A 21,411-nucleotide genomic window follows, 5' to 3' on the forward strand; every position below is an offset into this window, starting at 1 on the left:
TCACTAGACATGACAATGTGATCATGCCATCAATGAAGATATGTACAAATGACATCTGAAAAAAAAAAGAAGAAAAGCCCTAGACATGAGCAACAACACAAATAGCCCGAAAGAAATCAAAACAGTCCTGTTTAAAATGAAAGGAAAGCATATAAAACTACAGTATCAACAGAAAATACAAACAAGACAGCACTGCACATAGTTAGATTTAAAATAGTTTTGAGCGTTAAATAGTTGTAGATAAGAGAGTGGGAGCCATAAACTGTGATAATTAAAATGTTTGGGAGCGAGGGAAATATATAACAATTATGACCGCTGAAATATGTTTTCTACTGTGTCTTGGTTTTATATAAATATAAGATGGCCGCCAGGGAATATATTCCCAATTTATGAATATGCCCAAGCCAACCAGGTTTTATAGAGAAATTTAATTTATAATACATTGATTAATCAATAGAAAAAGAAAGAAAGTAAGAAAGGAATAAGAATGAAGGGCCTCAAGCCAATAAGGCCTAGACCTCAGTCCTAAGAGATAAATCAGTCAGTTGGTTTTATCACTCACCCAAGATCTCTCTAGGTAAGGCTTCTCATGCCAACCTCAGGCTCCACCTTCAAGAGAGCCTCCTTTCAAGAAATGGTTCCAGAGAATTCTCCTCCTGACTCCTCCTGAGTTCTCCTTCCACAGCCTCCTTCAAGACCTCTCCAGGAGCTCTCCCTTCAGGACTTCTCTCCTCTCAGACCTCCTTCAGAGCATCCACCCCCTCTATCTTTAAGCAAACCATCTAAGTTCCCTCCCCTCAGTTCTCACATCTACCAATCACTGTCGATGTCTCCCCTGTGCCAAAGGTGGCTCTAGCTTAACCCAGGACCTCCCAGAGGTCTGCCTCTTTGCACATGTCTGTTGAAGGTCATATTCTCAAATAATTAAATCTTGATCTTTGCTGCAGCCCTTCCTAAATCCTGTTACTCTGAGTAGGGTGGAGATTGTAGTTTCCAAGACCTGGTTCTGTCATTCCAAGTATCTCTATTGTATCAATTCTAAAATCAATCATGACTCAAAGAACTTCCTGTTCTATGCTTAAGCATAGGTCAAAGCCCTTTCCATTGTTTAGCAAAAGGTTTCTGTCCTAAAGTAGTCTTAAGTAGGGAGGAGAAGGATCCTCCCATGCCAAGGAGTTTCATATTCCAATAGAGTTCTTACTATCAGTAGGAAATTTTTTCAAGTATGAAATTTCCCAATGGGGAAATTTCCAACATTCATAAGTCTAAGAAATTTAAGGTTTACAACATGTCAAAATGAAAGCCTATTAATGGGAAACAAAGGAAAGTACACAAGACTATGGTATCAACAGAAATTGCAGACAAGAGAGCATTGCACAGGTTAAAATGATAATAGGAAAATACTGCAAAAGCCCGTAATACGGAGTAAAAGAAAAAAATGCATTTTAAAGATTTGTAGCCAAAGAAAAGTCTCTATATATTCTATACAAACTCTCTGCAAACCATTTTAACAGAACAGAAAGAAACAATGTTATCTCAAATGAATATATAACTCCATGACCAAATGAAATGCATTATATCCAAATTTATCTCCAAGACGTAAGTAAACATACAATAAATCTCCTTGTGGAAAAAGTCAAATATCAAAAAAAATGAGCAAACTTCATATTCATATTCTCAAAAAAAAAAATTCTAAGAACTTATGCACTATATTATACTATTATGCTTACACACACCCATGAAGATGAACATAAGTAAAGCTTACTTCCACCCATTGTGATACTGAAATCACTTTAAAAAGACTGATATATATTAATTTAAGGTCGCCAAGGAATTCACTTATGTAATTCCTAAATGAAACACTCAAGCCAGCTGCCAATTTTTTTTTATGGTGTTTTAATTACAAATAGGAGGAAGAAAGTATCAGAAGGGGGAGAGAGAGAGAGGGAGGGAGAGGGAGAGGGAGAGAAAGAGGGAGAGAAAGAGGGAGAGAGAGAGAGAGAGAGAGAGAGAGAGAGAGAGAGAGAGAGAGAGAGAGAGAGAGAGAGAGAGAGAGAGAGAGAAAGAAGGATAAGGGAGAAGGAAAGAAGTTTAAATACCCACTCTGGCTCAAGCTGAGCCAAAGCGGGCTTTAAGGCCCTGGATAGCCAAGGCAAGGAAAGGGATCAGTCCTTATCACTCACCTCACCAATCTGAAGGAAAGCAGGAAAGGGGCTCCTCCAACTCCAAGCACCAGCCTCCAATTGCCTCTAGCCCTCTTCATAGGAAGTCCCGAGAACTCCAGAGGCTGTTCTCTACCTCACTTCCTGCGTCTCACATGTGACAATAGTGGCTCTAGCTTGACCTAGGACTGCCCAGAGGTCTGTCCTTTTTTTGTACATGTCTGTTGAAGGCCATATTCTCAAATAACTAAATCTTGAGTTTGCTGCAGCCCTTCCTAATCTTGTTACACTGAGTAGGGTGGAGATTGTAGTTTCCAAGACCTAATTCTGTTATTCCAAGTATCTCTATTGTTATTGATCAGGAAATAGCTAAATCCCATCTTCTAAAGAATGGTCTGAATAGGGTAGAGTAGTTTTGAAATTCACAATCACCCCTGAGGCCCGAGGAAGACTAGTCTCTCTGATGGGTCTTGTAAACATACCAGCTATGAAATTACAATACTTAGAGATAAGGGAAAAATAGGAGGGAGGGAGGGAGGGAGGGAGGGAGGGAGAGAGAGAGAGAGAGAGAGAGAGAGAGAGAGAGAGAGAGAGAGAGAGAGAGAGAGAGAGAGAGAGAGAGAGAGAGAGAGAGAGAGAGAGAGAGAGAGAGAGAGAGAACAAAACAAATGTTTGCTGGGCGGCATTGACAAAAGCCAATTAGGGGCCAGTACCCTTTGGCAAAAGAGTGTACATTCAAAATAAATTCAATCAACCTTCAGTTCAATCAATCACACCCAAAGGTTCATTCTTGATCTTGATGTAATGTAGGTTTTCTGGCATCTTTCTGCAACAGTTCATTCTCTGGATTTAAGAGTTAGCGAGCTTCTTCCTTGAAGATCTTTCTCAAACAAAAAAAAAAACTTTTCAAAATCTTGTATTTTTATTAAAATACAATCCCCCCCTGAAGTGGGTGTTAAAAAAAAATCCACTTCAGCTCAGGATGCATTGTTGAGTTATGGGGTGTATGAGTCAGTTATTAAAAGAATTCAGAAACAATAAAAACAAAACATACAAAAAACAAAACAAAAAAATATATAAAGGAAAAAATATGGAAGAAAGTTAAACTTTTGGGAGGAAGGGAAGGAAAAAAAATCACAATCAGAATCAAAATGCCAAAATTTATGTATAAAATGTTGAATAAACAAGAATAACTTCATATTGGGCTCTTGTAAAGGTCCAATTTAAAGTAATTTCTATCCCACAAGTCTGTAGGACAGGATGCAGTAATATTTCACTTACCAATCTGTAGCCAAGACTACAGGAAGTTGCCATACTATAAGAAGGAAAGGAACTAGAATTCTATTTTGATAGGGAAGCATCATTCCCTGGTCTGACTTTTTTCATTCTCAGGGATATACGGAGCCAGCATGATAGTCAAATGTTGGTACTTGTATGAGTAATTCATAAAGAGTGTAGATACAAGGAAGTCCTACGACATAATATATGTCAAGCGTCGCAAACTTGAGTCCACATTAGTATTTCCTGTGTGCTCTTTTGGCACTATTCAGGTTGTTGGTGCTACCTGTTTTTATCCCATTTTCTGGAATCAGACACAAGCATTAATCATAGTCCCATAACATTTTACCAATAAATACTAGGTTCCCACAGTCTAAAGCTTTTTGGGTATGTAATAATAATATAGCAAGTATGTATATTTAAACTTATATTACTGAAGAGAGAGAGAAAAAAAATTTAATTGTATGTACCTTTTGTATAAGAAATGAGAAAAGGGGGAAAAATCAAATATTCAAAAGAAAAGCAATAATAAAAAAATAAGGGAAAGAGAAGAAAAAATCAGGAATTCAATGTGTTTTTGAAAAACAGCATCCACTTGTCAATTACCTTCAATGCATGTGATAGGATACAGTCAATCGGTATCAACAGAAGATGCTCTCTTTACATGTGAGCAATGAATCCAAGAGTCCTTCTCTCCAACCTTTATAGATGTTGTAGTTAACAATATTTGAAATGGCCCTTCCCAGGAAGGCTGAGTTGCTCCAGTACACTGGAAATTCTTAATATACACCTTGTCTCCTGGGTTCAGGCCATGAAGTGAAAAGTCTAGTGGTCCGGCTTGTACTGCAATTCTGTATTCATGGAGTTCACACAGTTTATGCTCTAATTCCTGTATATAGGAAGCAATAGTAGTATCTCCCCCTAATAGCGATGTATATGTCGGGGAGAAAGGCTTAGCCTGTATAGGCGGATGTCCAAAAAGCATCTCAAATGGTGATATATGCAAGTCTCCTCTAGGCCTGCTTCTAAGATAAAATAGGACCAGAGGGAGAATTTCAGGCCATTTTAAATGGGTCTCAGTGCATAATTTGCCAATCATAGACTTAAGTTCTTTATTCATCCTCTCCACTTGGCCTGAGCTCTGGGGGTGATATGGAACATGGAATTTTGGAGTTATCCCCAAGCAAGAATATATTTGGTTTAAGACAGAATTAGTAAAATGACTTCCTCTATCTGAATAAATACATGCTAGAAGGCCAAAACGAGGAATGATTTCTTTTAAAAGCACCTTAGCAACAAAAGCCGCTGTGGCTCGGGTCGCAGGAAATGCTTCTGGCCATCTGGTCAGTTGATCTACTATGACTAGACAAAATTTATAATGCCCGGCCTTTGGCATCATTATGAAATCTATCTGTAGGTGCTGAAAAGGTGTGTAAGCCAGAGGACACCCACCGAAAGCTTTGCCACAAAAGGCATGTTGGTTATATGCCTGGCAGGTAGAGCAGGCTGAATACACTTTAGAGGCTATGGTAGTTATACCGGGGGCTATCCATACTCTCTTAACAGAGTCCACGATGCCCTGGGTACCAAAGTGACCATTTTTATGAACAGACTGGCAAATCTGGTGATAGAAACTTCTAGGGAGCTGGGGTGTCCCTTGAGAGGGCACCAATACTCCATTAATCTGTTTCACTTTAAATTTTTGTTTCCATTTTTCCACTTCCTTTTCATTATAGGTAAGTGATAAATTTAAATCATCAGCAGTTGTTAACGTTAAAATTAATCCAGGTCCTTCTATGGCTGCCAGCTTTGCAGCAGTATCTGCTTGGTCATTTACCCTAGAAACGAGGTCAGAGCCACCTGTATGGGCAGAGCAATGAACTACAGCTAGGGCTTCAGGCAGTTTGGGAGCAGAAAGAACTTCATTAATAATTTCTGCATTAGCTATGGATTTTCCAACTGAGGTTAAAAATCCTCTCTGGAGCCATAGCATCCCGACTGAGTGACAAATGCCAAAAGCATATCTAGAATCCTTATAAATTGTTGCCTTTTTACCCTTGACAATTAATTATACAGGCATGTTTCAGAGCTATGAGGTCTGCCCCTTGAGCACTAATATTAGAGGGCAGTGAAACTGACCACTCAGAGGCAAATTCTATGACTACAGCAGCTCCAGTGTAGCATATGCATCCCTCACAAAAGAGGAACCATCAGTAAATAAGATCAGATCTGGATTGTCTAAGGCAGTGTCCAAGAGATTATCTCGAGGTTTTTCTGCCATGGACACTAGTGTTTCACAACTGTGTAATGGTTCTCCTGATATTGGTAAATGTGGAAATAAGGTGGCAGGTGCTAGAGTTGTATAGCTTTTCAATGTAATAATGTAACAAAGTAATGTTTTCGCTATTTAACAAGGTTATTTTATACCTTGTAATTCGCTGATCCGAGAATGCCTGTGTTCTATACCTTAGCAACAATGCTTCTACCTCATGTGGGCACATAATTGTTAATGGGAATCCCAATATCAGATCAACAGTTTTTGTCACTAATAATGATGTAGCAGCTACTCCTCTAAGACATGGTGGTGCTCCTGATGCCACTGGGTCCAGTTGGGCAGAATAATAATCAATTGGGCGCTGAGAAGGCCCCAAAGTCTGAGTTAAAACACCTGAAGCTACCCCTCTTCGCTCACGTACATACAAAGTAAATGGCTTGTTGCAATCTAGAATGCCTAGAGTGGGGGAAGACAGGATAGCCTGTTTTAAATCTGATAGAGCTGATAGATGTTCTGGCTCTAATTTGAAGGGTTCAGGGACCGAATCCCTTGTTAGTGCTCTAAGGGGTTTATTAATTTCCCCATAGCAAGGAATCCATTGTCTACAAAACCCTGTTGCTCCTAAAATTGCTCTCAACTGTTTCTTAGTGGTAGGAGCACTTAAATTTTTAATATTCTCAATTCGTCAGGGAGAAATCAAGCGGGCACCTGCAGACAGGATGAACCCCAAATATTCTACTTTAGGGAGGCACCACTGAACCTTATCCTTCGAGATCTTATGACCTCTTTTGTGCAATTCCAAAAGAAGGTGCTTGCTATCTTCCTGACATGTTTCTGCATCTGTTGAGGCCAAGAGTAGGTCATCTACGTACTTGATTAATATTGCTGTTTTTAAATTTTATATTATCTGTATCTTGGCTCAAAATTTGCTCAAATAAGCTCGGGCTGTCTACGAAACCTTGTGGCAAAGGACTCCAGCAGTACTTATGACCCTGCCAGGTGAAAGCAAAGATATGTCTCGAGTTCTCATGTATGGGTATGGAAAAGAAGGCTGAGCACAAGTCTACTACTGTAAAGTATGTAGCTGTGCTAGGAATAGAATAATAGTATTGATATTGGAAACTACGGAGTGTCTCTTTATAACGTGATTGTTCACAGCCCTCAAATCCTGTACGAATCTATAGAGGTGTTTGCCATCAGGCCCTCTTTTTGGTTTTTTAACGGGCAGGATGGGTATGTTGTATTCAGATTTACAAGGGATTATTATTCCCTGTGCAATTAATGAGTTAATTACTGGGGTAATTCCCTCAAATGGCTCTTTTGAGAGGGGATACTGAGGAATGGAAGGAGGTGGGCTAGATTTAGTTATCTGCACAGGAATAGCCGACTTAAGTAAGCCTACATCGGAAGAAGATGTGGCCCAAAGAGACTCCCATATATTTTCAGGTATTGCAAATGTGGGATGCTCTTTTCCCTCCTGACTCTGAGAGAATTACAGGGAGTAAATTTAAAGATTCCTCCAGTACTTCCAATGATAAGGAACCATCTGGGGAGCAAGTTATTGTGGCTCTGAGCTTGCATAGAAGGTCCATCCCCAGCAAATTTAAAGGGGAGTCAGGCATCAAAAGGAAGGAATGTTGTACCTCTAGGGGTCCTACAGACACCATTCTGTCTTTTAACTCTTTGGGGTATTCCTGATACTCCCATTACATTCTCTGAGCCAACAGAATAACATTGTAAATCAGGTGTTTTCTTTAATACAGACCAGGAAGCTCCAGTGTCTAATAGACAATAGGTGTTACCCACCTTTAAAGTAACATGGGGTTCATTCGTATGGGGGGAGGTAGTGGATAGGGACAATGGGTAGTAGGACATCAAGGTCCGGAAAAATCAAAGTTTGTATCCTCTGATTCCTGTGCCCCAGCCTCCCCCCCCCCCCCCAGACACCTTCATTTTGTTTGGGAAGTTCCTTGGGCACCCCCCTGAACAGGATTAGTACCTCAAGTATTTTTGGGACAAGCACCATTTTTTATGTATTGTTGTGGAGTTATTTCATTTGAGTTATCATTTTCCCAATATCTATTCCTATAGTCATCATTCCTAAAGTTGTGGTTTTCATTGTCATAATTATATTTATTTCTATAGTTATCACTTCTGTAGTTGTTATTAAACTACGTATTCCTTCCTATAATCTTGAGAAAAGCTCTACACTGTACTGTATTGTGGCCCTTCTTCCCACAGAAGTGGCAGGTAATGGATTGATAATTAGATTTCTGGAGAGGGGCAAGTGTTATTGGTTCATTATCATGCCCACTTTCTAATTTACCTATCTTATCTTTTAAACATCTCATTTCTTTCTTCATTTCCTCCATGTCATCATTATTTTCTTCCTCCTTTTCTGTTTCCCTTTAAAACATATAAAGCTGTTTTTCGCAATTCTTCAAGGTCCATCTCTGACCATCTTGGACAATGTGTTCTAAAATAATCCTTAATCGCTTTGCAAGAGTTATTGACAAAGATCCTTCTAACTTGTCTTAAGCTATTCTCTTTAGTTAGGTCCCAATCCAGGTATCAGTCCCCAGACTCGATTATTCTATCCATGAATCTTCTTCCTCCTTTTGCTTAATTTTTTCAAGTTCCATTCACTTATCTGTACTGTCTTCACATTCCCTCATTGCTGTAAAGATGGTCTCTCTACAACGGTATAGTTGTAGATAATCCTCAGGGTTGTTATAGTCCCATTCAGAATCCTGAGATGGCCAATGTATTCCATTACGCCCTCAGGTTTTGTTGACATGAGCAATTATTTTATTTTTCTCATGTTCAGTTAAAAAAGCCTGTAGCAAGTTCTCAATGTCCTTGTAAGATGGATTATACTGAAAAAATATATCTCCCATCTTTTTTGTTACTAGAAAGGGATTTTGTTCATATGTGGGGATATTTTGTGTAAATTCATTTATTTCTTGGGGAGTAAACGGTATCCTGTGTCTTAAAGTCACCACATCCCCATTCCATCCTATTTCAGGTACTTCTCTTAGAGGAAACAGGCCTCTAGTTTAATTTTGTACCTGTGGGTCAGTTTGACTAGGACAAGTTTCTCTAGGAGAATGAGATCTCCTTTGGGCTAGAATTTGATTTTCTGTAGGAGAGGGAACCTGAAAAATTGGGATTGCAGGGGAAGGGTTTTGGGGATTAAATTCAGTCAAAATTTGCACCACACGAGAGAAGCAGTTTGTTAACTGAGCTACAGGGAAGGTGTTTTCCATCTCTATTTCAGGGAAGGAAATTTCCTCATTCAAAGGTTCAGAAATAGGTCTGTTTCTGGTAGGGTGGATGTTTGCCCATTGATCCTTCAAGAAACATTTTAAGTTTTCAAACTGGGCTTGTATGTTCTCTTTATGTTCTCAATTTTTTTAGCATTTTTCTGAATTTCAGCTTCAATTAATTTTTTTATGTTAGCATCTCTAAACACAGTGCTGAGGAGTACAAAAATGATATTACCTATTAATATAAAAAATTAGAGGTATCCTGTATTCCTCAATGTCCCTAATTCTTCAACCACCATATAAATGTCGACGAATGTAGTATTCGTTTTTATATATATTTTTTATAATTATTTTTCTAACAGTCTTCACAAAACATGTGGGGAGCAGGACAAAGCCAAAACCGTCTACAGGTTTTTCCACTCCTAATCTAGGCAGTTGTTCCCTAAGTGAAAGGATATTTAGAAACAGCTCTCCCAGCCAGGACCTGCGATTTTTAAATCTCCATCTTGATTGGTCCAGCATCCAAAACTGTGCACACTCACACTACACGGGCATGTGCTAGTCAATGACAGATCAGAAATAACTGCCCACCTGGGCTGTCTTAAGGCAAGCTTGAGCCACCATTGGCACTTGTGAGGCAGAGGAAGTGACGTAGAGAGCAGCCTTGGGAGTTCGCTCATTTCCTGGGGACAGAGCTAGGCGGGAGTTGGTGCTAGGAACTTGAGCAGAGAGGAGGTCCGCAGACATCTTTCCTTTAGATCGGTCACGTGAGTCAAGGACTGATTCTCCTTTCTACCTTGGCCTTCGGGCCTAAACTCTCTCTGGCTCTGCCAGAAGGTTGAGTTAACCTTTTTCCTTTTCCCCCTCTTTCCTTCTCTCCTTCTTCTCTCTTACTCCCATTGTAATTAAACCACCATAAGCTCCATTCTGACTTGAGTGTTTCCTTTTAGGAATTTAAAAGATTTAAAACAGCCGTGTTCTATCTAATTTAAGGAGAGAAGCCCAAACATAGGAAAATGGGCTTTGTACTCTGGTGGTCTAGCTGTTTTTGTTGCAAGAGATCGAAGCAAGGGCTCCAGTTTTCCAGAGTTTGCTCACTGCTAATCAACAAGGGTCAGCTAACTATATTTAGCTATCTATCTAGCTATCAGAATCACACAGCTGGGAAATATCTGAGGTCAGATTTGAACCTATGACCTTCTGTCTCTAGGACTGGCTCTCAATCCTCTGTGCCACTTAGCTGCACTTTAAGATTAAAAGGGGGGAAAAAAACTGCTGATTCCAGTTTAACTTAAGGAGAAAAGAGAAGAGAGAAGTTTTTTTTTATACTCACCTGTTCTAGCAACTGTGTCTTTAAGCCGAATTAGCTGTTAAAAAGTACTGACTGAGTGAGGAGAAAGTAGAGTGAAAGGCAAGAAAATTCAGGAAATTTATTGAGGTGACTCGTTACACTTTTGTGGTCAGCCAACTGTGATATTGAAATCACTTTAAAAAGGCTGATATATATTAATTTAAGGTCACCAAGGAATTCACTTATGTCATTCCTAAATGAAACACTCAAGTCAGCTGCCAAATTTTTTTCATGGTGTTTTAATTACAAATAGGATAAAGAAAGTATCAGAGGGAGAGACACAGAGACACAGAGAGAGAGAGAGAGAGAGAGAGAGAGAGAGAGAGAGAGAGAGAGGGAGGGAGGGATAAGGGAGAGAAGTTTAAATACCCAATCTGGCTCAGGCTGAGCCAAAGCGGGCTTTAAGGCCCTGGATAGCCAATGCAAGGAAAGGGATCAGTCCTTATCACTCACCTCACCAATCTGAAGGAAAGGAGTCTGCAGGGCTCCTCCAACTCCAAGCACCAGCCTCCAACTCCCTCTAGCCCTCTTCACAGGAAGTCCTGAGAACTCAAAAAGCTGTTCTCTACCTCACTTCCTGCGTCTCACATGTGACAATAGTGGCTCTAGCTTGACCCAGGACTGCCCAGAGGTCTGTCCTTTTTTTTGCACATGTCTGTTAAAGGCCATATTCTCAAATAATTAAATCTTGAGTTTGCTGCAGCCCTTCCTACTCTTGTTACACTGAGTAGGGTGGAGATTGTAGTTTCCAAGACCTGATTCTGTTATTCCAAGTATCTCTATTGTTATTGATCAGGAAATAGCTAAATCCCATCTTCTAAAGAATGGTCTGAATAGGGTAGAGTAGTTTTGAAATTCACATCATGAAGATGAACACAAGTAAAGCTTACTTCCATGCATGAAGATGAACACATGTAATGCTTACTTCCACTCATGAAGAATTACTGAATTCTGACAAGCATTCATGAAGAACTCAGCTTTCTTCCATGTACATGAAAATTTCAATCTTACATACACGCACATGTAAAAACCTTACACATATGCATGTTCCTGATTGTTCCAGTTTGTTCCTGAATTGAAAAATGCAGGACTACAATCAGGAGTTAAAGCTGACAAGAGTGGCATGCTGACCAGATGATGAAGACAGAGTTTATACAATCAACACCAAAGGACATGGAAGGACTGTGAAATTTTGGACTTGTGATCATAAGGATATGTAAGAATGCTTCATATATGTTAACATCACAGAGATACATACACATCCTACATAGAAATATACTTTTTGAAGATATCTCATGGAATGGGTAAGTATGTACAAGACACAGCATAGCTGCAAAGCACAAAATCACACTGATATAAATTTCTGTGGAAAATTCAAACAGACTGAGTTTGCACAGAAATCTAGAACAATGTATATGGATGTACATATGTAAATATGTATAGGTACAACCTATGTACACAGGTAAATACTCATGTACTAATAAACTAACTATATTAGAATAATTTATTAATATGCTAATGACTAACAATAATGACAGTTTAGGAAATTTGTTAAAAGTCTTAGGGAAGTAGAGACAGACACTGAACTACTTAAGTATAGAATTTAGAATACTTTATTCTAGGTAGGTTAGCAATTGTTAGTACTAGAAAATTTTACTTAGTTGAATTTATAGACATTAGGAGATAAGATAGCTGCATAGTCAAAATACTGGTGAAATTGTTGGAATTGTTAAAAAATTGTTCCATGGTTTGTTATTATGTGAAAATACTTCATGTACAATCCCTATTACCCAAACCATTTTCCTATACCCAATTTTAAAATAGAACTAGATAGACAGAATAGCAAAGATAAGATTAGAATTTGTTATTTTGGGAGGGTAAAGGAATATTTAAGATAGTACAGAGTTAAGAATTAGATAGGCAGGAATATCCAAAAGGTAAGTATCATTAAGGGACAAAAAGGGAGGAAATGTGGAGAAGAGAGAAGTTAGAAGAGAATTTATAAGGCAAGCAGCAAGACAAGAAGTTGACAGTCAAATGAGGATTCCCATTTGGAATGTTACTGGGAAAAGTAGTTAGAGCCAAGTCAACGGCTTGCCTGGGCTCAAGGAGGCTTTTGGCTTTTGGCTGATAGTGGTGACTGAAGCTGAAGCTGAGGCTTTTGCTGGCCTGCTGATTTGAATGCAGAAGGAAGAAGGGAAGACTGTGTCCTCATCTCTCTCTGACTGACTCTGTTTCACACTTGTGAAAAAATTGCCATTTCCCTCAATATCCTCCCAACCAAATTGTAGAGAATAGGGATATCCTACCCTTCTTACCTTATCCTCTACCCTTGTCCTGTCTTCTCAAATAAACCCTTACTTGAGAAAAGAATATTTCCTCTGAAACTTCATAGCTCACAGAAGAAAAGGGGGAGGGGAAGCTGAAAGGCTTCTGAAGAGGGAGGAAAAGAGGGAGGAATAGGGAGGAGGGTAGGCAAAAACTTGATTCATTAGTCATCTGATATACAATCAAATATACATCCCCTCAAATATCTATAACTAATCTTAAACCAAACAATAAAGCAGTCATCGTAAAAACAATATGGTTTTGGCTAAGAGATATTTAAGGGTTAAACATTGTTGTTTACTACTGGAGGGATTCCATGTGAACTGGAAGAACCTCCAGGAAATGAGGTAGAGTGAAAGGAGCAGTGTCAGGAGAACATTGTACACAGAGACTGATACATTGTGGCACAATCGAATGTAACTGACTTCTCTACTAGCAGCAATGCAGTGACCCTGAACAAATTGGAGGGATCTATGAGAAAGAAAGTATCCACATCCAGAGGAAGAACTGTGGGAGCAGAAACACAAAGAAAAACACCTGCTTGACTACATGGGTCAAGGGGGTTATGACTGGGGATGGAGACTCTGAATGATCACCCTGGTGCAAACACCAACAACATGGAAACGGGTTCTGATCAAGGACACACGTAATACCCAGAGGAACTGCCTGTTGGCTACGGGAGGGGAAGAACATGATTCTTGTAACCAGGAAAAATGTTCTAAATCATTAATTAAATGAAATTTTCCAAAAACAATTCTTTGACTAAACTCATGAGGCCGGGAAAGCCCAGAACACGGTGGATGCAGCCAGGGCGGCCCCAGGAGCTCCCCCTGAGCACAAGCAGTGATGGCGCCCCTGGAGGCCTGGCACAGACCCAGCTCGGAGTTCTGGGGGATCCCAGCCTGGCCGGGAGAGGGGCTGCACTCACCTGGGAGGGGGGCCTCGGGGTCCCGGGGGCCATTCCTCTGGCTGCGGGCTCTCTGCGGGGCCACCCTGGGGTGCTTCGGGGGGTGGCAGCCCCGAGGGGGGAGACTTCCTCTGTGAGCGCCTGGGGGAGGAGAAAGGGGGAGGGCTCAGAGGGGCTCCCAGGCCTTCCCTGGCCTCGGGGGTTACAGGGAGCCTCCGGCTGGGAAGGGCCTTGGACTGGCCTGGGAGAAGCCCCGCCCCCTCTGACGTCATCTTTGGCTTCATCCCATTGAAGGCTGCACAGGGTGGAGGGAGGGAGACTGGGAGGGGAAGGGGGGGTCAGAACCAGGTGGGGCGGGGAGAGCGGGCTGGCATTTCCTCAGTGAGCAAGATCGGGACTCTGCCCCTGGCATGTGGGCACGGGCACCCCCCCTGCTGCCCCCTGACCGGGCTCACGTGGGCTGCTTCTCCCCTGGACGTCCCCCGGGGGGAAGGGCAGGACCAGCCCCTTCCCCATCCTGTGACTGCTTCCCTCCCCCAGCTGCCTCCAGGCTCCGGGGCTGGCGGCCCCTTCTCTCTCCTGGGGGAGGGCAAAGCCCCGCTATGGCTCCGGGTCCAGACAGAGCCGCCCCGGCCTGAGCCCGGCACTTCCGTGTTTGTCCCTTTTCCGGGGTCCTTTAAAGTGGGGGACAGACACTGAGGCAGCCCCTCCCCCACCCGTAGCATTTATGCGCCCCTCCCCCCCGCGCTCCTGCCCCGCCTCTCTGACTGCACATGCGCACAAGCTCAGAGAGCCAGCAGGTCCGCCCGGTTTTTCCCGCCCCCCAGGAGCGAGAGAGCAGAAAGTCTCAGCGGCAGAGCCGGGAGCCCGGGCCGCCCCTCCCTGATCCACGGACCCCTCCCCTCCCCCTCTCACCCAGCAAAGGTCCCAGAAGCGCAGCTGTGCCGCTTCCGAGAGCTGAGGAGGCCCAGAGGAGACTCCCAGCAGACCCGTAGCCCGCCACAGGGGGGAGGAGCCGGGGCTGGGGCGGAGTCAGGAAAACGGCATTCTGGGAAATGGAGTCCTGCACAGAGGAAGGCCAAGACTTGCATGATGTCTGACACAGGCATTCTGGGAAATGGAGTCTTCCACAGGGAAAGGCCATGGCTAACGGGAAGTCATGACACAGGCATTCTGGGAAATGGAGTCCTCCCGCCTGGGCCCCTGGGGGTAGAGGCCTGGAGGGGGAGGGGTACATAGGAATTGTTCCCCATCCCGGGGGGGCGGCAGCCGTCTCCCCTCCCCCTATTTCCCTTCCTGCCCTGCCATCTGCTTCTTCCTTAGACAACGAGCTGCCTCAGGATGCAGCCTGGCACACAGAAGATGCCCAATAAGTGTCTATTGATTGACTGACTGACTGACTGATCAGTCCTTGGATCTCTACTCTGCAGGGCCTGGGGAGGTGGCTCTAGGATCCCCCTTCTGACAGAGAAGGAAACTGAGGCAGAGGGCAGCAGCTGACAGCCCAGGCCCAGGCCCCCCCACCTCCCAGCTTCCCCTCCTCCAGGGCTCTCTCTGAATATCCTGCTGCTCCTTCTGTTTTGGGGGGACCCCCGGGGCTCCCCAAAAGAGGCACCAACCCCATCCCCAGGTGGAGCAATCAGGTGACTCCAGGCTGCTGTTGGAACCCCCAAGATCTGAGCTCAAACATGGCCTCAGATACTGCCCAATGGGGGGGCCTGGCCAAAGCCCTCCCCAACCTTTGCCTCAGTTTCCCCACTGTGGAATCCAGACATTAAGAGCCTGAGCCCGGGGCTGTGGGGAAGCTGGTCCAGAGAAGGTCTGGGAGGAAGCAAAGCCGCTTCCTTGGGGTCTCCTGGGCCTCTGGGTGGGCTGAGGAGGGTCTCCCTCAGCACCTCCCCCAGCCCACAAGGCCCAAAGACCCTCCAGAGGCCTGGGGGAGGCCCAGGAACCTCCTCCTGCCCTTTGGGAGGCCACAGAAGGCAGCAGCAGCCGCTGAGCCCAGGCTCGGAGCCCTGATAGACAGAGGACAATCTGGGGGTGTCTGTGTGTCTGTCTGCAGGGCTGCTGGGCTCAGGCTGCTCAGGTCTGGTTGCCTCTCCCCCATTTGGGGCTTTCTGGGCAGAGGCTGGGCGGCTTTGCCCTCTCCTCCTGCAGCCCATTGGACAGAGGAGTAAACTGAGGCAAGCAGAGTAAAGTGACTTGTCCAGGGTCCTACAGGGGGAGAACTTGGGCCTCTTAGAATAATGTAAGATATCCAGAGATCAGGGGAAGAGCACCCATTGTCTTGTTAACTTGGAAATAACACAGAACAATTAAATAGGTCCAGTATTTGAGTCTTTACTCAGTCGGGTGCCACAACCTTTTCAGGGTACAAACCCTGGACTCTGGGGATGTTATCCCTGGGAGGGCCACCGCGCAGGGAACAAAAGAACCTCTCTACCATTTGGGGGAAGTCCAGGGGCAGGGAAAGATGATTGACATCACTAGAGCTACAAAGGAGACGGGAGGGTTCCAACTACTGTGACGGGCCACAATCAAGCCAGAGGCTGGGGTGGAAGAGGAGGGGCTGCTCCCAATGGATGCTAAAGGTGCTTAGCATCTGCTCACCTCACCCAGCTAGGACTGTCATCCCCCTGAGGGTTCCTGACTCAGTCTGAAACTGCCCCCCTGGGACTCCCTTCAGGGTACATTCCCAGGGAAAAGGGAACAAGGACAAGCTTTGGGGTCTCCAACCTATAAGCTAGTCCTGAACCTTGGGGTTCATGAGACCTCACTAGGCCACAAGTTTGGGGTTCTAGATTCCATGTTGACACCCCCTTTTGGTCCAGACCGAAAGCCTCTGACCAAACAAATGGACAAATGGGTGATGCTGTGTGGGATGGGACTCCATCCCTAGTGGTGGGAAAGCCTTGGGGTTCAGGTTCGGGCAACTGGTATTTGGGGGCATTCAAGAACTGACAACGGAAACCCGAGCCCATTCCCCCAAGTCTTTAGTCTTTCACATGTGGTGGGTCTTGGGCAGCCTTCGGCCCTCCTGTAGACTCCTCCAGCCGGCTTCACTGCTGCTGCAAGAGAAAACCGGAGAAATCCCGGAGGCCTTCTTTAACAGGACCCGCTCGGCTCCCTGCAGGCTTACTGGCTCCAAGGATTATCGTGCTGCTAAGCTGCGATGCGCAGCCTGTCTTCTTAGTGCTCGTCCCGCCTTTTCCACACCAATTATAAATGATGCCCTTTACACACTACCAAAATAATCTCAAAAACGCAACCCGCCAAGCGTAAAGGCAGAAACAAAATCCCCCCCAGGTTCCTCCGGACTTTGGAACTCTGGGAGTGGCCCCGCCCCTCCAGCAGGAAGCAACATTCCCATGTCAGTTCCAAATTGAAATCAGCTCCGAAAGTTCTCAGGATTGAAAATGCTTCTACTTTTCCTTCATCGTCCAACTTCCCCTTTGGGCAGGCGGGATGCGGCCATTTGGAAGCTGTTTTCATTCACCTTTAACCACTGAACGGCCATACCGTACCCTAAACAACTTGGGCTTTTCCTTCTATTAACTGGTGTGAAAAAAATAATGGTGCAACTGAGTCAGCCAGTGTGGAGTCTGTAGATGAAAATTCGTTAAAACAAATCTCCTGATTTCACTGAGTTGGAGCCTTAAATTAGTCTTGGGTGCATTTCATTGCCTTATTTAATCCTTGGCAGAGAGGGCTCCTTTACCCTTTAACTTGGCCTAGTGCAGAGGTGATTTCATTGGTATTCCTAGGCACAAAGCTTTCTCTAATCTCCCCGTTTCCTGCCTTGAAGCTCCAAAATGTATAAACTGGTACTGGGGAGCCATTCAGTGTTCTAGCTGAACCTTGTTCATTAAAAATGCTGCTTAGACTCTACTATTTACGTGCAAAGCTTCCCCCCTTTTGGCACTGATGTTTTGCCAGCTTTTCCTTATGACCTAACTTCTTCCTCCTTTTAAGAAAAGGGGCCTCCTTGATTTGCTTACTCATGCATAATGGCTAAAAATGTCCGTCTGCCTCCACAGTTTCCATATTCTAGGCCTTGCCTTCCTCATATTGTTGTGGGGTGCAGACGTGCACCTTTGCAAGAATGCAAGACTCCAAAACTTAGCTTAAAGACAAGAGAAATGTATTCATTTGGGAGGTAATGTTGAGAGTGGCCAGGAGGGTAGCAGGCGGGACAGCAAGGTGGGGAGCAGATCCTGGGAGGCCAGCATGGATGGAGAGGCTGTTCCTGAGGACATCAGTTCTGGGGATTTTATACTCTTTACAACAGATGCTGTCATGGTGTGGAGGCACTGGGTGGGGTGGGGTGGGGTGGGGTGGGGTGCTCATCTGCCTGGGGTCTGCCTGGAGGCATAAAGATTCCTTGGTTTTAGGGAACAAACCAACATCTGAGAAGTAGCCTGATAGGATAGATCAAAGGAGGACAATCATCTCAGGGCCCTAGAGCGGTCATTGGCTGTTTCTCGGCTCAGTCACCAGGATATGAGGGAGCCGGGGAGTTTCCCCGACCATAGTTGGCCTAGTTTCTGGGGGTGCAGAGCCCGTGTCAATGACTGCAGAACATGTGCTATAACAGGAGAAACGTGGGAAGAACTAAAATGAGGGCGAAAAGCTCCCATACTTTGGAATGTGAATGCCAGCCAGCGTAAGTTGGCCATGAGCAGCAGGCATGTAGAACTTGACAGGAGCTTTGCCCTTCCGTTCGTCCTGGCGACTATCAAGCCATTTCCTCCACAGCTTTTCTTTCTCCAATGACCTTCCCATCCAATTGACCCTTAGATGGCCCTTCTCTCTAGCCACTCAGGATTGAAAATGGCCTTCGGTCACTAACAACTCTTTTAGGCTCCGCCTTTCTTTCCTAACCTCTTCTGATACTAGCTTGAGACAATCCAGATCTCTGGCATCTCCACTGCAACTCCTCAAGTTAAGGGATGTTCCTTTCAAGCCTCTTAACCCGGTAAAATGCTCCTATTAGAAACTTTCCCACTTCAGCTAACTTGGGGGACTAGCTCTGTCCTTTCTAGGCTCTCTACTCAAAGGGACTTGGCTCCAGGTCAGTGTCCTCTCAGGGAAATCAAATGGCCCATTCCCCCGTCAATGAAAACGATGAGAAACAAGGCTTAGCCGGAGTCTATCTTGGGGCTCCTTCAGATTTCTCGTAAATGTCCTCTTCAGGAATTCTTACATTCGAGGCTGCAGGAAAATCTGGTTGAGGCTTTTGGCTCCTAAGAAGTGTCTTGAGGTAAAACTTCACTTCAATAGGTTTTCATCCCTTCACCCTCCAGAACTGGGGTGGTCAAATCCAGGGCGTTCCTAGAAATGTCTTAGTGATGGGGGGGGGGGATTGCACCCCCAGAAACTCAGGCAGACTATTATGGACAGAGAGATGCACCTCCGGGCTACACCTCTATCCCATCAGGCTACAACTCAAAACATCTGTTTGTTAAGGAATCTTTATGCCTCCAGGCAGACCCCAGTCAGATGACCACCCCACCCCACCAAATGCCTGAGGGACTAACACTCTCTGTTGTAAAAGTGTATAAAATCCCCAGAACTGATTTAACTGTGAGTTAAAAATTATAAGGATGGGGGCAGCTGGGTGGCTCAGTGGATGGAGAGCCAGGCCTAGAGATGGGAGGTCCTGGGTTCAAATCTGGTCTCAGACACTTCCCAGCTGTGTGACCCTGGGCAAGTCACTTGACCCCCATTGCCTAGCCCTTACCACTCTTATGCCTTGGAGCCAATACAAAGTATTCATTCTAGGACAGAGAGTGAGGGTTTGTTTTTTTTTTAAGTATCATCTTTTGTTCCAATTCCAAGTGGCAGTGGTAGGCTGGCCTATGAAGAACAAAGAGCAGAGGAAGCAGAAGATGAGGGAGATAAGGAGAGTATAGCTAAGAGTCCGGTTATTGGCTCAGACTATGGGAGTGTCTTGCAATTGTAAAGGGTGAAATTATGGCTGAGACTGAATGTATAATTAATTTAGGTTATCAAGGATTTTATTTATAAAAATCCTAATAAAAACCCAAATAAGAAAATACCCAAGTCAGCTGCCAAATTTTATGGTGATTTAATTGATATAGTAGAGAAGATTAAGAAGAAGGGAGAAGGAAAGAGTGAAGGATTTCTTCCCCCCTGCCCCCACACCTGGCTGGTACCAGGCAGGAAGATTAGAAGATCTAGAAGTAAGGGCTTGGAGTGTGAAGGAGGAAGGAATCAACCTGAACTCCAAAAGGGGCTCAGCTGAGATGCCTGAACCTGAATCAGGTCAAGGACAAAACTCACCGCCAAAACCCAAACAATAACTGCCACCACTCCCAAGATGTCGGAACACCTAGCACACTGCCAGCCAGAGTCACCTCTCCAGGGAAAGAGGAAGGGACAGGAAGTGCTCTGCCTTATATGGACATTTTTACATTTACTTTTCTGTGTCTCATCTGTACCAATAAGGACTTAGCTTGACTTAGGACAGCCCAGAGGTCTGTCCTTTTTTCTGCACATGTCTGTTGAAGGCCATCTCCTCAGATAATTAAATCTTGAGTTTGATTCAGACTTTCAAAATCTTGTTAAACTAAGTAGGGTGGAGAATGTAGTTTCCCAGACCTGATTCTGTTAGACCAAGTATCTCCATTGTTACTGATCAGGAAATAGCTAAATCAAATCTTCTAAAGAATGGTCTGATTAGGGTAGAGCAGTTTTAAAATTCACACAATTTCACAAAGACCCAAACCCAGAGCAGTCAGTAATGAGAAGGAAACAGCCACCAAGGCCAACATCTTGCCCAAAGGTTCTTTCATATTCAGGAAGGTCACAATATTGGAAAGGCAGTGGTCTCTCTACTTGTTTGGATATTCAGCCCCTGGACACTTTATACACCGCTCTGCATCTGCAGGAGAGAAACAAGGGCTCAAAGTTTAGACTCAAAGAATTCTCCCCATTCCCATATAGAGGCTAGAACCATGAGAGCTGAAACAATACCTTCCACCTCCATAGGATGGACAATTCCCTTCCCTCTATACTGAGAGAATGTTACTGGTAAGCAACATGGCACCCAAGGTTGGCCCATTTTGTTTATACCCTGGATTATTAGTTGGGCATAGAGCACATTGATTTTCAGGATTCCTTTTACTTAACTGATGATGTTGGTTCCTTTTAATCTATTCTCCTATTACAAAACACTTAAAAACTGGAGCCCATTAGTATGCAACTTAAATATCTGCTCTGTGTCTGCTGTATTGTTCAATAACAACTCTAGCTGAAGACTGCTTGCATTAATCTTTCCTCATTCTTCCCAGCTCCCAGTGTGTACACACAGTTTGTAGTGGGCAGTACTGTGTCTATTCATGTTGTCTCCTCCACTGCAATGGAAACTCCTTGACTATAAGAATTGGTTCCTTTTTGTCTTTGTATCCCCACATTTGTCCCCAGTACTGTTGAATACTAAATGGTAACTGATTGATTGTTGATTTATTGAATAGTTGGCAAATTTCTTACAGAGAGTTCTTCCTGGGGACCTATACCTGGCTCTCTATCCACTGAGTAACCTAGCTGCCTCTATGCCTTTTTCCATTCTGTCTTCTCAGCATATTCACTCCCACTTCACCTCTGCCTTTTGGAATCCCTTTGCTCAAGGCGTAGCTCCTGAGTCCTCTAGGAACCCTTTCCTGGTTCCTTTAGGTATCCCCCTCTCTCCCTTCTCCCCAAATTGTCCCAAAGCTTGGTTTGCCAGCTGTATCATTTTTGCCAAACTTCAGCTCCTCCAGAGATAGAATGCTTTTTGGTTTTTTTCACTTAGGGCTTTCAGTTTCTAGTACAGTGCTTTACAC

The 21,411-nt window shown here is 44.1% G+C and overlaps 1 protein-coding gene and 1 pseudogene across 4 annotated transcripts in view; both read right to left on the reverse strand.

The window, feature by feature from the left end:
- Positions 1 to 14,625, reverse strand: part of LOC103105101 (zinc finger protein 420-like) — a 35,197-nt gene extending 20,572 nt beyond the window's left edge. For 3 of the 4 annotated variants that reach the window (XM_056821179.1, XM_056821177.1, XM_056821180.1), the window contains exons 1-2: positions 14,023 to 14,317; positions 13,589 to 13,708 (exon numbers count right to left, since the gene is read on the reverse strand). In XM_056821179.1, coding sequence (XP_056677157.1) covers positions 13,589 to 13,708; positions 14,023 to 14,292 — 390 coding nt within the window. In that variant the 5' untranslated portion in view covers positions 14,293 to 14,317. Of the gene's footprint in view, positions 1 to 13,588; positions 13,709 to 14,022; positions 14,318 to 14,482 lie in introns of those variants that run through there. The other variant, XM_056821178.1, reaches the window with a different exon arrangement.
- VN2R512P (vomeronasal 2 receptor 512 pseudogene) lies at positions 19,404 to 20,475 on the reverse strand (annotated as a pseudogene).

Source organism: Monodelphis domestica, chromosome 3, assembly GCF_027887165.1.
Source record: "Monodelphis domestica isolate mMonDom1 chromosome 3, mMonDom1.pri, whole genome shotgun sequence".
NCBI classification, from domain to species: domain Eukaryota; kingdom Metazoa; phylum Chordata; class Mammalia; order Didelphimorphia; family Didelphidae; genus Monodelphis; species Monodelphis domestica.